The 15,781-nt window shown below is 39.5% G+C and overlaps 1 protein-coding gene across 1 annotated transcript in view; it reads right to left on the bottom strand.

The window, feature by feature from the left end:
* The window catches only part of CCM2 (cerebral cavernous malformation 2), a 61,507-nt gene extending 51,078 nt beyond the window's left edge, over positions 1 to 10,429 (bottom strand). The window contains exons 1-2 of the mRNA XM_006898602.1: positions 10,421 to 10,429; positions 9,013 to 9,186 (exon numbers count right to left, since the gene is read on the bottom strand). Of these exons, the coding sequence (XP_006898664.1) occupies positions 9,013 to 9,186; positions 10,421 to 10,429 (183 nt within the window). The remainder of the gene's footprint in view (positions 1 to 9,012; positions 9,187 to 10,420) is intronic.
* Positions 10,430 to 15,781: the final 5,352 nt, after the last annotated feature.

Genomic DNA, 15,781 nt, shown 5'->3' with positions numbered 1-15,781 from the left:
ACAGCTGATATTGAGCTTCTCCAGCGGTTCTTTCCACAGATGTAATCGATCTGATTCCTATGCATACCATCAGGTGAAATCCAGGTATATAACCTTCGTTTATGTCTCTTAAAAAATGTTTTCGCTATGAATAAGCCATTGATTGTGCAAAATTTGATCATTCTCTCTCCCGCTCCATTTCTGTCACTGAGTCCATGTTTTCCAACTACTGAATCTATTTTCTTGATGTACAGCTGTATTCTATTGGCAAGGATTTTTGCATCTATGTTCATGAGAGATACTGGCCTATAGTTTTCTTTTTGGTTATGTTTTTAGCAGACTTTGGTATTAGGAATATGCTTGCTTCATAGAATGAATCTGGGAGTATTCTATCTTTTTTCAAATTTCTGAAATACTTCATGTAGAATTGGTGAAAGCCCTCCTCTGAATGTTTTCTAGAATTCACTAGTTCAGGGCTCTTTTTCTTTTGAACTTGTTTTATGACCTGTTCAATGGCTTCTTTTGTAATGGGTGTTCTACTTCAGGTTGTGTCAGTTTGGGTAGGTTGTGAGTTTCTAAGAATTTTTCTACTTCCCCTAGGTTTAAATATTTGTTTAAAGATAGTTTTCCCATAATATTCAGTTGTTATCCTTCTTATTTCAATTGGTTCTGTTGTGACATTGCCCCTTTCGTCTCTTATTCGGGTTATCTGCTTTTTTTCCCCCTTTCCTTTGTTAGTTTTGCTAGTGGTTTGTCAATTTTATTGACCTTTTCAAAGAACCAATTCCTGGTCTTGTTAATTTTTTAATCATGTTGCTCTTCTGGTTTCTCTTGCATTTATTTCTACCCTAATTTTTATAATTTCATTTCTTTCAGAGGTTGTTGGAGGGTTTTCTGTTCTGAGTTCAGCTTCTTGTATTATTTTCTCAGTGTACAGACTGAATAGTTATGAAGAAAAGATACAACCCTGATGCATCCCCTTCTTCATTTTAAACCATGCAATATTCCCTTGCTCTGTTCAGACATTGTCTGGGTCTAGGTATAGATCTCATTTGAGCATAATTAAGTGCTCTCAGATGCACATGCTTCTCAATGTCAGGCATCATTTGTTATGATCTGCACAGTCAAATGTCTTTGCATAGTCAATATAAAACAAACAGATATTATTTTGGTATTCTCTGCCAGGACCCACCTGATAGCAGCAATGATATTTTCAATATCATAATCTCTTCTAAACACAACATGAACTTCTAGAAGTTCTCTCTCGGTGTAGTGTTCTAGCCATTTTTTGGATGCTCTCAATCAATATTTTGCTTACATGTAGTATTAGTGATATTGTTTCATAATTTTCACAATCTATTGGCTCACCTCTCTTGGGTACAAATATGGATCTCTTCCAGGCATCTGTCTCCCAAACTTCCTTGCATAAACTGGTGAACACATCCAGAGCTGTATCTGTTAGTTGAAACATGTCAATTGATAGTTCATAGATTTCTGGAGTCTTACTTTTTGCCAATACCTTCAGGGCAGCTTCAACTTTTCCCTTCATTACCACTGGCCCTTGTTCATTTGGTGTTTCCTGAAATTTTTCAGTGTCAACCAATTCTTTATTATACAGTAATTCTGTGTACTCCATCCATTTTCTTTTTATACTTCCAGAACCATTCAAGATTTAGCCTATGGCATCTCTCACTAATGCATCTTGAGGTTTGAATTTGTTTTTCACATCTTTCAAGTTGAGAATTGCTGAACAAATGCTTCCTTTTTTATTCTCCAGCACAGTCATTATAGCTTTGTCTTCTCGGGCTGCCTTTTGAAATCTTCTCATTTCTTTCTTTTGTTTTGGCTTCTTGGTGCTCTGGTGCAATTTTCAGTCTCTTCTGTCACCACTGTGGTTTTTACCTTCCCCCGCCCCGTCTTTGTAAAGACCTGATCTCTTCATGTATTATATCTCTGATGTCATCCCATAATTCATCTGGTTGTCAATCATCAGTGCCTCAAATCTATTTTGGAGAGGACTTTAAATTCAAATGGTACAGGCTCAAGGTCACTATTTTTGTTCTGATGGAATTGGTTTTCATTTTCTTCAGCTTCAATTTGAACTTGTACATGAGTAATTGGTGATCTGTTCCATAATCAGCACCTGGTCTGATTACTGCTACTGACATTGAGCTTCTCCAACAAACCTTCCACAGATACAGACAATCTGATTTCTGTGTATGCCATTCAGGTGACGTCCATGTGTAAAGTCACCATATGTATTTTTTAAAGGTCTTTGCAATGGATAAATTATAGAACATACAGAATTACATTATCCTATGTTGAGCATCATTTCTGTCACTAGGATTTTACTCTCCAATCACCATTCCTTCCTAATTATTTCCAATTTTTCATTCTAGTCATCAATTAATTATAAATGCATTTTGGCTGCATGCTTGCAATCATGTAGAAATTCTCAATCTCCTCTTCTTTGGTAGAAATACTTTCATGTCTTTCTATCACAGAGTGTGAGGAGTCCAGGCAGTGGGGAAAGTTTTGCTTAGGACTTTTTTATATTACCTCTAGAAAGAAGGGACAAAGTGATTCATTATCACCATGTGAAAAAATCCAGAAGATTAAACAACCAGGACGGATAAAACCCCTGTACCTACACTCCTCTCTATTCTCTACCCATATTTCCTAAGTGTTAACACACCATACTTGTTTTTTCTGATTGACATTATTTCATTTAGTGCAATACAATGAAGATTCTCTTATTCAGTAGTATCAAGATTTCTCTTTTCTTTCTGGCTGAGCATATTCCACTGGGCATGGACAGATATAACTATGTAGACTACAGTATGTTTAAACTATCTATCCTTAGTGGACACTTATTCATATTATCTCCTTGGCTAGTGTGAATAGTGCTAGAATGAACACTAGTATACTTGCATCTGGTTGAGTAATTTATTTTAAATCTCTTAAAATACTGCAGTATTTTTAGAACTGCTGGATTACGTGGGTTTTTTTTAATGTTTTGAGGAACTAATGGTTTCTTATACTAGCTGTACCATTTTGCACACCTTTTCTGCACATCATTATTATTTTCTGGTTTGTGATCTTCATCACCTCACAAGAGTGAAGTGGTATTTCATTGTGGCTTTTTTCTCCCTTCCACCAGCATTTCCATAATTTTATGAAATAATAGTTTATTTTTATTGTTATGGAGAATCTACAGAGCAAAATATACAATTATTCAATAGTTCCTAATGTACAATTTACTGACAAAGATTATACTCTTCAAGTTGTGTAATGGCTCTTAAACATCTTTTTCAAGTCATTTCTCTCTCACTAATATAAACTCATTGCCTCCTAAGGTACCTATTTAATCTTTTGAGAGGCTGTCATCAGTGTGATCCCATACATACAGATCTTAAAAGAGGATCATGTTCAAGAAAGATATTCTTTACTCGCTACATTAAGCTTTTATTTGGTTTCAAAAAGACTTCAGGGGATATTTTTTATTTAAAATTAAAATATTAACTCAAAGCAATAATTTTCAGAAATTCATCAGTCTCCAAGCCTCCATAATTTGTTTTGCTCCATGGTCAAATGCCTTTGTATAGTAAAAACAAAACAACAACAACAAAAAAAAACAACCCTACAACAACAAAATGCAAATAGACATTCTTCATTTATTCTCAGCTTTCAGCCAAGATCCATTTGACATCAGTAATGATAGCCTTCATATCATAGCTTCTTCTAAATCCGGTCTTAATTTCTGGCAATTCTCTGCCAAACTGTTCTGTTTTTTTATTTAATATGCAGAAAGATTCTGCTTACATATAACATTAATGATACTGTGTGAATCACAATAAATTATGGCTGGCATTGATAAAAACACTTAATTGTGCTCATGTAAAACCTACACCAAAACCTACATGTACACAAAGAAGCTGTTGTACAGAGCAAGTAAACACTGTTATTGTTGTTGTTATGTGCCATCAAGTCGCTCGTGACTCATAGAGACCCTATGTACAAGAGCCCTAAATACCATTCTATCCTGTGCCAGCCTCTCCGTCTCAAACACACTCATTCCCACCACTATACTCACCGAATTGATCAATTTCATCAAGAGTCTTCTTCTCCTGCGCCGTCCCTCCACTCTCCCAAACATGATGTCCCTCTCCAAGGACCAGTCCCTCCTTGCAACATGTTCAAAGTATGTCAGATGAAACTTCAGAATCCTTGACTCCAAGGAGCATCCTGGCTTCATCCTCTCCAGGCCAAGCTTGTTTGTTCTCCTAGCAATCCATGGTATATTCAACACTCTTCCCCAGCACCACAGCTCAAAGACATCAATTCTCTATCATCCCTTATTAACTGTCCAACTCTCTGATGCATGGCACGTAATTGCAAAGACTATAGCCCGGATCAGGTGCACCTTAGTCTCCAGCCTGACATCATTGCTCTTCAATACTCTTGAGAGGTCCCTCACAGCTGACTTTCCCAATGCAATTAATCTCCTGATTTCCTGGCTGCTGTTAATAAGAGTGTTGACTGTAGAACCAAGTAAACGAAAACTGTTAACTATCTCAATCTCTTCACCATCCATACTGATGCTGCCAGTTGGCCCAGTGGTGAGAATCTTTGTTTTCTTGATGTTGAGCTTCAATCCATGTTGAAGGCTGTAGTCCCTGATCCTCTGCAGCAAGAGCTTCAGGTCCTCCTCAGTTTCAGCAAGCAGCGTTGTGTCACCTGCATAACACAGGTTGTTGATGATTCTTCCACCAATCCTGATGCCACATTCCTCCTCATACAGCCCAGCATCTTGGATGATCTGTTCTGCATACAGATTGAAAAGGTATGGAGACAGAATATATTCCTGATGGACCCCTTTCTTGATTTTGAACCATCCAGTGTCTCCCTGCTCTGTTCTGATGACTGCCTCATGGTCCAAGTATAGGTTTCGCATTAGCACAATCAAATGTTCTGGGATTCCCATTCTTCTCAGAGTCAGCCATAGCTTGTTGTGATCCACACAGTCCAAAAGCCTTAGCATAGTGAATGAAGCACAGATAGACATTCCTCTGGTATTCTCTGCTTTCTGCCAAGATCTATCTAACATTAGCTATAATATCCCTAGTACTATGACCTCTTCTAAATTCAGCCTGCACATCTGGCAGTTCTCTGCTGACATATTGTTCCAAACGTTTTTGGATACTTTTCAGCAGAACCTGCTTGCATGTGATATGGCTTAAAATAAAGGTGTACATCAGGGCTATATCCTTTCTGCATACTCGTTCAATTTGTATGCAGAATAATTCAAGAGGTTAGACTATATGAAGAAGAATGTGGCACCAAAAATGGAAGAAGAGTCACCAACAACTTATATTGTACAGGTGATGCAATCTTGTTTGCTGAGAATAAAAAGGACTAAAAACACTTGCTGCACCCTTCAATGTGGGTTACATGTCAACATCAAGAAAAAAAATCTTTACCACCATGTCAGTAGGCAACATGATAGAGGGACAAGAGGTAGAAACTGTCAATTATTTCATCTTGCTTAGATTCACAATAAACACCCTGGGCACCAGCAACCAGAAATTTAAAAAAATGTACTGTACTGGGAAAGTTTGTTGTCAGGGGCCTCTCTAAGAAGTTATGGAACAACGATGTCAGTTTGAAGACAGTGCATCTGATCCCTATTTTTTTTTAATTACTTACTATGCAGCTAAAAGTTGGACAATGAATAAGGATGACAGAAGAATCATCTATGCCTTTTAGTTGTGGTGCTGGAAAAGAGTGCTAAATATCCAAGACTGCCAAAAGAAAAAACAAGCCAGTCTTGCAAAAGATGAAACCTTGGAGGTTACAAAAGTGAAACTTCATCTCACCTACTTTGGGCTTATTGGGAAGGGCTAGTCCTTGGAAAAGGATATTTTTGCTCAGAAAAGTGGAGGGTCATCAAAAGAAGGGAAGACCCACAACAAGATGGATTGACAGAGGGACTATAATGACGGGCTCAAATATGTCAGAATGGTGAGGATGACACAGGATAGGGCAGGGCTCACAGAATTGTTCACTGGGTTTCTATGAAACATACTTGACTTAACAGCACTTAACAACAATGTCTCCATAACTTCTAGATTCCACAAATTTTGGAAATTCTGTTCTAAAATTCTATAGAAGAATCCTTGAGCAAGATGTTCAGTAGTAGTAGCAAGGCACCACCCAGTCCTAGTCTCCTGGCAAAGGAAGTAGTTGCTCAGGGAAGCAACTGGCCATTTATTCCATCTCTTCTTCCTATTTCTAATTTCCTTCTTCCTCTACTGTTCCAAGTGAAGAGACCAATTGTTACGTATTCACTATTTTTCCCCCAACAAAATATATTTCCTTCTCCCAGACTCTACTTAGAGTGGTTCCTTTTTAGACCCATTCCTCTCAGATTCTTGATCTGGAACTTTGCCTTTTTTAAAAAAGATCACTTTAAAAAGTAAGAAGGAGTGGTGCTCTGCCCTCTCAAAAGCATGTAATTTGAATCTACTAGCTACTCCATGGAAGAAAGATGGATAATCACCTCTCATGCAGTTTATTGCCTTCAAAAACCCACTGAAGGTCCAGCTGTGAGTTGGTTGTGACTTCACAGTGCACAACACAACTGGTGGTTTAGTGCTAAGGAATTGTGCTGTCAAACCAAAAGTACATTTCTCCTAAGGAACAGCTTAGGAGTAATATGGGCAATCTCTTCCAATGCAATTTACTGACTGAAAACCTGCTGAAGGGTCAGCTAGGAGTTGTTTCTGATTCCACAGCACCAAACTGTAACAACAACAGCAACAATTATCTTTTTTAAAGATTAAAGGAATGATCTTTGCCTTTCTTGGTGTTAAATCCCCCAGATTCTGAATTTGATGTTTTTTTCCTTTTTGCTTAACTACTGTGTTTGATTAAGTCTATTTTTCAGTAACTCCTCAGAAGATACATTCAATGTCAGATATACACATTTAGTGACATCTTGTCTATTACAGACAGGCTTCAATTCATTGTGTTTCACAGATACTGCATTTAAAAAAAAAAAAAAAGAAAATGAAGGTCTGTAGCAACCCCATATTGAGCAAGTCTATTGGCAATCATTTTTTCAACAGTATGTGCTTATGTACTATCTCTGTCCTATTTTGTTAATTCTCACCATATTCCAAATTTTTTCACACTTAATTTGCATAATTTTTATATGCCCTGGGTAAAAAAAGTTATTGACTTTATTGCAATTTTTGTTTTACTGCAGGGTCTGGCTTTGAGTCTGTAGTATCTCCAAGATACAGCTGCAGATGGAGATCCCCTGAGTCTGAATAGAAGTGCCCTTTAATTATTTCCAGGAATGTTCTTGTATTACAATTTTAGCCAATTACTTCTCTCTTCCTCTGCTTTTTCTTCTAATGAGAAAGATCTTCTGGATTGATCCATTTTAAGGGTTCTTCCAACAGTCTTTATTCTCTTCAGTTTACTAGCTTTCTGTCTCCTTAGTCATCCTTTCGAGATTTTCCTGACTGCATTTTTTTAACTTCTCTGATTTTTAAAAGAAAAATATTTTAATAACAAAAACTTATAGTTATCCTTTCAAGATTTTTTCAACTTCTCTGACTTTTAAAAGAAAAATATTTTAAAAAACAAAAACTTATAGTTATCCTTTTGAGATTTACCTGACTTTATTTTTTCAACTTCTATTACTTTTAAAAGAAAAATATCTTAATAACAAAGACTCTTTGTTGTCTTTTAAAGTAGAATCCTGTTAGTTCCTAACTACAATATTTTCTCTTACGTCCTTGAAAACATTGTATTTTGTAGTCTTTTTTTGTTTTTCATTGCTGTTATTTCATCTGTGTTTGTCTTCAGCTCTTTGAGGTTAAAATTATTTCTCAAATGTGTACTCCTCCTTGGCTACCTAAAGAGCTCTGTGGGCTTGGACAGGAGTTCTCAAGTGTTTTTTATTCTGGCAGATTATGGGTTAATGTCCCACGTTTGCATATGTAAGCAGTACTCCCATGGACTCTTCAGCTTCTCCATTAAAGGTTCTTTCCAAGTATCCTCTTGTTTAAAGGGTTGCTGGTAGGCCTTCTTAAAACTTGGCAAAGAAAAGAGATCAGGGATTTTCACTGTCCTGTATACAAGTTTTGATTTAACAACCTTATTTTCAATCTAGGTCTTTACTTCACTTTCCTCTATACCTAGTGTCCCCCTTTTCCAAATTTTTTAAGAGTTCAGTTACTCTAGAGAGAAAACGTCCTCTTCATGGAGAAGGGAAAGGTTAATCTTCTAACCTTGTGCCAAGTGACAGTGGGAACACCACACACAAAGTTCCATACCTGCCTCCCGGCCCCTAGCCAAAGCAGTTTTCTCTGCAGAGGCTCACCCCTCAAGAGGTAAGCTCTTGAGCACCATCAATGGCCTCACTTTCCTTTCTTCACTTTTGCTTTCTTCCAAGTTTATGGATATTATTCATGCACTATTCTCTTCTTGCCTCTGCTCTCTAAATTTATAAATTTAACTTATAATTTAAAAACATCCATTAACTTTTATTTTTGTGTGTTTGGAAAAGGATTAAGAATAAATACATGCATTTTCCATGCCATGTGTAACTATGAGCCTACAGGCACAGGCTTCTAATACAATGACAGAACCATGAAATTTATGAAACCTGGGTTCTGAGTTGTGACAAATAAATGGCACAGTGACCCTGATCAAGTAACTTTTATGTTTAGTAAAGCAAAAGTGGCCGTGAGTGCTTCTTCCAGTTTTCCCTCTGGGTGCCTAAGCATATGGTCAAACCTTAAAGAGAAAGATAGTAGGCTATTGTAAAGGAATAGAAATAAATGTGTCTGTGTTTCATTTTTCAGTTATGAGATTCATTGCCACAGGCAAAGTGACAAGTGTCCAACAAAGGTCCTTATCCGAAAGTATTTTATATGCTTCAAAATATGTGGTGGAAAAAGGCATTACCTTTTCTCTTTTTTTCAGGCTGGCAGTCACTTCTTGCTGTCCATTACAACTTACCTTTACTTCCTTCTCAATATAGTCGTTCAGCAGTATGTCTGGTTCGACTCGGTCAGGCAATGACAGCACCACTGTATGAAGAGGGCGCCTCTCTGTCACCTTCTCGTGGGCTTTCTTATCTCTACTTTTTTCACCTTTTAGGAATACGCGTTTAAATGGCGACACAATTCCAGGCTGCAGGCAAAAATGGCAATGGTTGGATTTAATTATTTCCGAGTCTTTGTTTTGTGCTAACTGTGGTGAACAAGAGGGAACTCTGGTGGCCTAGTGGGTAAAGAGTTGCAGTGCTACACCAAAGGCATGCAGTTCAAATGCACCAGCTTCTCTGTAGGAAAAAGATGGGCAATCTCCTTCCATGTGATTTAGTGCCTCTGAAAACCCAGGGACTGGTAATTAATGGGGTGCTGAAAAGGATCAAGAATACTGAAGGAACTGTGTAAGAGGGACCTTGGGTCCCAAGGGATCCAGTAAGCAGGCATGGAAGGACACCAGGGTTGACGCTACCAATACTGCTCTCTGGTAGCAAAAGTCTTAATTGCCCCCCCCCCAAATTCACATAAGAGTAAGTCAAGGTCAGTTCTCCGGAAAGTTTTGCCAGTGGGGACAAAAAGAACTTTCCCTAGTCAATGGCAAATGCACAGCATGCACTCCAACACATGCTGGTTTTAGTGAGTGACTGCCTTTTCAAAGAACTCTGAAACAGTATGAGTGAGCACAGTCCACTGCTTGCCTGCAGTCACACATCTGCAAGCACAGCTACACTGGAGGTATCGAAATGAATATTCTTGAACAAAGTATGTGTGAATGGTTGAATGAAAATTTAATTTTCTTTATAAACCTTCACTTCAGAAAGCCGAACAAGGGCTGGATAACAGAAGAAGTGATGCCCTTAAGTTTGGTGCTGAAAAGGAGTATTTAATAGACTGCTAAGAGAACAAAGAGGTTCATCCTGGAGAGAGTGAAGGCAGGCTGCTCCTTGGAAGCAAGGATTCTGAAGCTCCATCTGACATACTTTTGATACAGTAACCGGGACAAAGGGAGTAGGTGTGTCAGACATAATAAGATTGGCTGAGGACAGAGCAGAGTTCAGAGCTGTTGCACATAGAGTGACTATGAGTTGAAAGCGACTCAACAGCACATAACATTAACACCACAAAATAAGTAACAGTCATATTTTTTTTCTTTTTCTGCAGAATCTTGTCTCTGTAAAATACACACACACTTTTTACACATTCCTTTGTGTTACTACAAACCAGTAGTTGTTGACAGTAAACCTCAGTGAGCACAAAATGAGAGTAGTTGTTGCTGTTAGGTGCTGTGGCATCCAGGATGACTCACAGTGACACTATGAACAATAGATCCTATCCTGCGCTGATCTCATCATCTATGACACAGTTGAGCCCATTACCGCAGTCATTCCGTCAATCCATAGAGTTGAAGGTCTTCCTCTCCTTTGCTGACTCTCCAACTTTTCAAGTATAATATCCCTTTCCAACAAAAACCCTTTTAAATACAAAACAAAAAATCTTGTGAAGATCCTCTAAAACCTTCCTAATCATACAACCCACCACTAAGGTGGGTTCATCTTTGCCTGCTCCACAGCCCTCACTCTCTACCACTGATCCATTAAGATTGATACTGAAATGTGGGGCTCATTCAGCAACAAAAGCAGCCAGCAGAGCAGTGTTCTCAGGGCCCAGCCCACTATGAGCCCTGTGCTCACATGTTTGTAGGGGGATGAGGGTGTCATACTAACAGCCTCTCCTCACTGGGATTCTTGTTAATTGTAGATCCCTAGGTTCTTCCTTCACCAGATTCTTCCCCTTGTTTGGTTTAAAGAAGTATTATATTTTAGGGCATTATTTTTATCGTAGGAGTATGCAATGAGGGTTGCAGAGTGGATTATATTTGGGGGTAGGGGATTGGGTTTGGGGAAGTGCAGGGGGGGATTGTGTACCAATGAGGCAGTTTTTCTTTTGCTTTTCAAGAAAAGGAGCAAAAGGGGGGGAGGGGGGAAGGGGTTTGTGCAAGGAGAAGGGTGCAACAATGAATGAATGGAATTCCAAAATCTCTGTAGATGTTCATTGAAATGAAAAATAAACAACCTAAATTAAAAAAAAAAAACACAATGGGAATGAATAATATTGTAATACATAATCTATACAAGTTTTGTAAGCAAGCTAATAAAAAAAGAATAAAAAAAAAGAAATGTTATTTGAAGTTCTGGAAGCAAAAGTGACCTAGTATGATTTGAGACTTACTACAACCTACGAAGATAGATCTTCCTTCCACCAATCCTGGCGCCACATTCCTCCTCATAGAGCCCAGCCTTCCAGATACTCTGTTCTGCATACAGGTTGAAAAGATATGGAGACAGGACCCATCCCTAGCATACGCCCTTCCCAATTTTGAACCATGCAGTGTTTCCTTGTTCTGTTCTGACGTCTGCCTCTTAGTCCAATTTTGCACTAGCACAATCAAGTGTTCTAGGATTCCCATTCTTCTCAGAGTCAGCCACTGTTTGTTATGATCCACACAGTCTTTGCATAATCAATGAAACACAGATATGCCTCTGGTATTCCCTGCTTTCAGCTAAGATCCATCTAACATTAGCTACAATATCCCTAGTACCACGACCCCTTCTATACCCAGCCTGGACTCACGGCAGTTCTCTGCGGATGTGCTGTTCCAGTATATGCAGATGCACAACCCTGCTTGCTGAAACTGAACAGGACCAGAAGTGTTTGCTGCAGAGGGTCAAGGATTGCAGCCTTCAATATGGATTGAGGCTCAATGTCAAGAAGACAAAGATTCTCACCACTGGGCCAACTGGCAGCAACATGATGGTGAAGAGATTGAGATTGTTCACAGCTATAGTTTGTTGGGCTCCAGAGTCAACACTCTTGGCACCAGCAGCCAGGAAATTAAAAGACATACTGCGATGGGTAAGTCTGCTGTTAGGGACCTCTCCAAAGTACTGAAGAGCAATGGTGTCTCTTTGGAGACTAAAGTGTGTCTGATACAGGCCATGGTCTTTGCAATCACTTGCTATGCGTCAGAGAGTTGGACAATGACTAAGGAGGACAGAAGGAGAATTGATGCCTTTGAGCTAAGGTGCTGGAGAAGAGTACTGAATGTACCATGGACTGCTAAGAAAACAGGTTCATCCTGGAGAGTGTTAAACCAGGCTGCTCCTTGGAGGCAAGGATTCTGAAGCTTCGTCTGACATACTTTGGACATGTTGTAAGGAGGGACCAGTCCTTGAAGAGGGCCATCATGCTTGGGAGGGTGGAGGCACAGCACAGGACGGGAAGGCCCTCTATGAGGTGGATTGATTGAGTGACTGGGGTAATCGGGTTGGGTGTATCGGAGAGAGTGCAACTGGCACAGGACAGAGCAGAGTTTAGGGCTGTTGTACACAGGGTCACTATAAGTTGCAAGCGACTTGATGGCACATAACAACCACCACCACCTATGAAACATTAACCTTCCGTGGTGGTAAAATCGGATTGAGATACCTTTTCGAATTGTCAATAAAGTTCTCTCATGTGAAGCTTTGAGTATGTATCAGTTATAACATGAGCCACAAAGTACAGCAGTTATTCTTATTATTCTTGATGACAAATTATAGCTTCATTTCATATTTTAACTGTTGTCCCAGCCTCGGTTCATACACCCTCCCCAGAGTAGACAATGAGCATGAACCCATGCAGATCTCAGGCTGGACCTGCCATTGGTGCCATCTTGATTTCTACAGACCTAGTAGCTTAGCCTTGAAATCCCTTCACTTTGCACCCCAGAGTCATGAGGATTCTCCCTCTGCAGCCCATCACCTTGACCCTGGGACACGTCCCATCCTTCAAATTCTCACCACCACACCCATGTTCAGAAACTCAATACTTCCTGCCAAATAGGGTCAAGAGCAGGGAAAACTCAGTATGGGTTAGGCAGTTTAGAACTGGGCTAAATATACAGGGAATTTCATTTACTTGTCTCTCTTCTTTGAGATTTCAAATTCTCCATAATATTAAGTTGTTGGTTTTTCTTTTTAAAGGAACAGTATAGTTTCTGACTCTAGCTGATTACACTTAAGAGTAAGAGTTGATTCCCAGTCTTGCTATGAAAGTATAAAAATATGATTAGGATATGACCTACAAGAAGATCATATCAGACTGGCTGTAGAATGAACAGTAGGTTGAGGCCATAGGCCACCTCAGCCATGAGGACACACTGGGTTTTGATTTCCTTCATTTCACCTTTACCAAGGAGCCTGGGAAGACTGTGGACATGTGGCAGGGGTAGAGAGTACTCAGGGAAAAGCTTAGAGGCATAGAAAAGGACGAAAGTGTGCTTGTGTGTGTGTGTGTTGCATGGCATGAGGTGGTGTCAGTGAGAGGCAATGGTGGGAAATCACCACCAATAATTTGTCAGGCAAGCAACCACTCATAATAACCATAAATTGAACATAACCCTCAAAACTCAATAATGCAATTCTAGCCATGCAAAAGTAAAATTTCCTCAATGCCCTACTAGAAACAACAAGCTCACTCAACCAGATCTTATTCTGGTTAGTTGTGTTGTGGTTGTTGTGTGCCATCAAATCAGAACCAACCCATAGCTGGCGCCTCTGAAAGGTTTTCTGAAGCAGTTAATTGTCTAACCATCCTTCTCCCACAGAGCAGCTGTTGGATTCTAAGTGCTTGCCGTAGGAAAGCAGTGCAGCTTCTTGCCACTAGGCCACCTTTTTCTAGCTGGTAGTTGATGTTATGTGCTGTCAAGTCACCTGTGACTCACAGCGACCCTATATACAACAGCTCTGAAACCTGCTCTGAGCCAACCTTACAGTCTCTGACACACCCACCTCCATTAATTCAGGCACTGAATCAATTTGTCTCATCCAGGGTCTTCCTCTCTTGTGCTGTCCCTCCACCCTCCCAAACATAATGTCTCTTTCCAAGGACTGGTCCCTTCCTTGAAATATGCCCAAAGTATATGAGACGGAGCTTTAGAATCCTTGCCTCCAAGGAGCAGCCTGGTCTCACCCTCTCCAAGATGAACCTGTTTGGTCTCTCAGCAGTTCATGTACATTGAAAAGCATCAATTCTCCTTCTATCAACCCTAGTCATTGCCTAGCTTTCTGACACAAAGCATGTAAGTGCAAAAACTATGGCCTGGATCAAGCACACCTTAGTCTCCAGACTGACATCATTGCTCTTCAGGACTCTGAAAATGTCCCTCACAGCCGACTTTCCCATCTTTTGATTTCCTGGCTGCTGGTATCAAGAGTGTTACTTTTGGAGATAAACAAACTAAAGTTATTAACAATCTCAATCTTATCAGCATCTATCAGGATGCTGCCCATTGACCAGTGGTGAAAATCTTTGTTTTGTTGATGTTGAGCTTCAATCCATTTTGAAGGCTGCAGTCCTTGACCTTCTTTAGCAAATGTTTCCAGTCCTCCTCAGCTTCAGCAAGCAAGGCTGTATCATCTGTATAACGCAGGTTGTTGATGAGTCTTCCTCCATCCTAATGCCACATTCCTCCTCACAGAGCCCAGCCTCCTGAATGATCTGCTCTGTATATAGATTGAAAAGGAATGGAGATAGGACACATTCCTGGTGTACACCTTTCCTGACTTTAAATCATGGAGTGTTTCCTTGCTCTGTTCTGATGACTGTCTCCTGGTGCAAGTAAAGGTTTTGCATAAGTACAATCAAGTGGTCTGGGGTTCCCATTTTTCTCTAAGTTAACCACAGTTTGTTGTGGTCCATACAGTCAAATGCCTTTGCATGGCCAATGAAACACAAATAGATATTCCTCTGGTACTCTCTGCTTTCAGTCAAGATTCATATACTTTTAGCTATAATATCCCTAGTGCCACAACCTCTTCTAAACCCAGTCTACACATCTGGCAGTTCTCTGCTGATGTGCTGTTCCTGTAGTTTTAGAATAATTTTCAGCAGAATCTTGCTTGCATGTTATATTAATAATATTGTTCAATAATTTCCACACTCTGTCAGGTAACCTTTCTTTGGAATGGGAACAAATATGGATTTCTTCCAGTCAGTTGGCCAGGTCATTGTCCTCCAGATTTTTTGACACAATTTGGTGAGCGCATTCAGGGCAGTATCTGTTTGTTGAAATATATCAATAGCTATGCTGCCAATTCCTGGGGCTTTGTTTTTTGCCAATTCCCTTTAGAACACCTTGAACTTCTTCCTTCAACAGTACAGGCTCTTGTGCATACATTGTTCTCACTGGTAGGACACTATAACTTTTTAAAAAAATACTTTAATATTTTTTCATTATTATTATATTATTATATATTGTGTTATTTTTATTATTACTACTACTATTACTTATTTTATTGTTTGTTGAAGCAATAGGTCAGGCAATCTTTGGCACAGAAATATCTATCAAAGTGGCTGGCCAGAAAAACTCCAACACCACTTTCATCTTAAGGTCACTCCAACAAAGATGAGGAACTTTGTCATTTCCATCCACCTTACAGTATTAGAAGAGCCAGTTTAATCTGCTTTCTCTTATGCTTATTCTTCTTGGGAGTGATGCCTGATTTTTCCTTTTCTCAGCATCAACAGGAAGTCTCAACATAAGATGAAGAGAAAGTGCCATCTGAATGTTGCGGTCAGACAAGGTGCCTCTTCCAGGGCCTTACAGCAAAAACAGTGCCTGCTAGTCAAGAGGGGTATCATCCATATTCTAGATGTTGGTCTTTCTATTTTCTCTTGTAACAAGGGTTCGAGCTTGA

This window comes from Elephantulus edwardii, unplaced genomic scaffold (genome assembly GCF_000299155.1).
Source record: "Elephantulus edwardii isolate Elephantulus edwardi_28Jun2011 unplaced genomic scaffold, EleEdw1.0 scaffold00234, whole genome shotgun sequence".
NCBI classification, from domain to species: Eukaryota; Metazoa; Chordata; class Mammalia; order Macroscelidea; family Macroscelididae; genus Elephantulus; species Elephantulus edwardii.
This window is presented reverse-complemented; position numbering and strand designations above follow the sequence as displayed.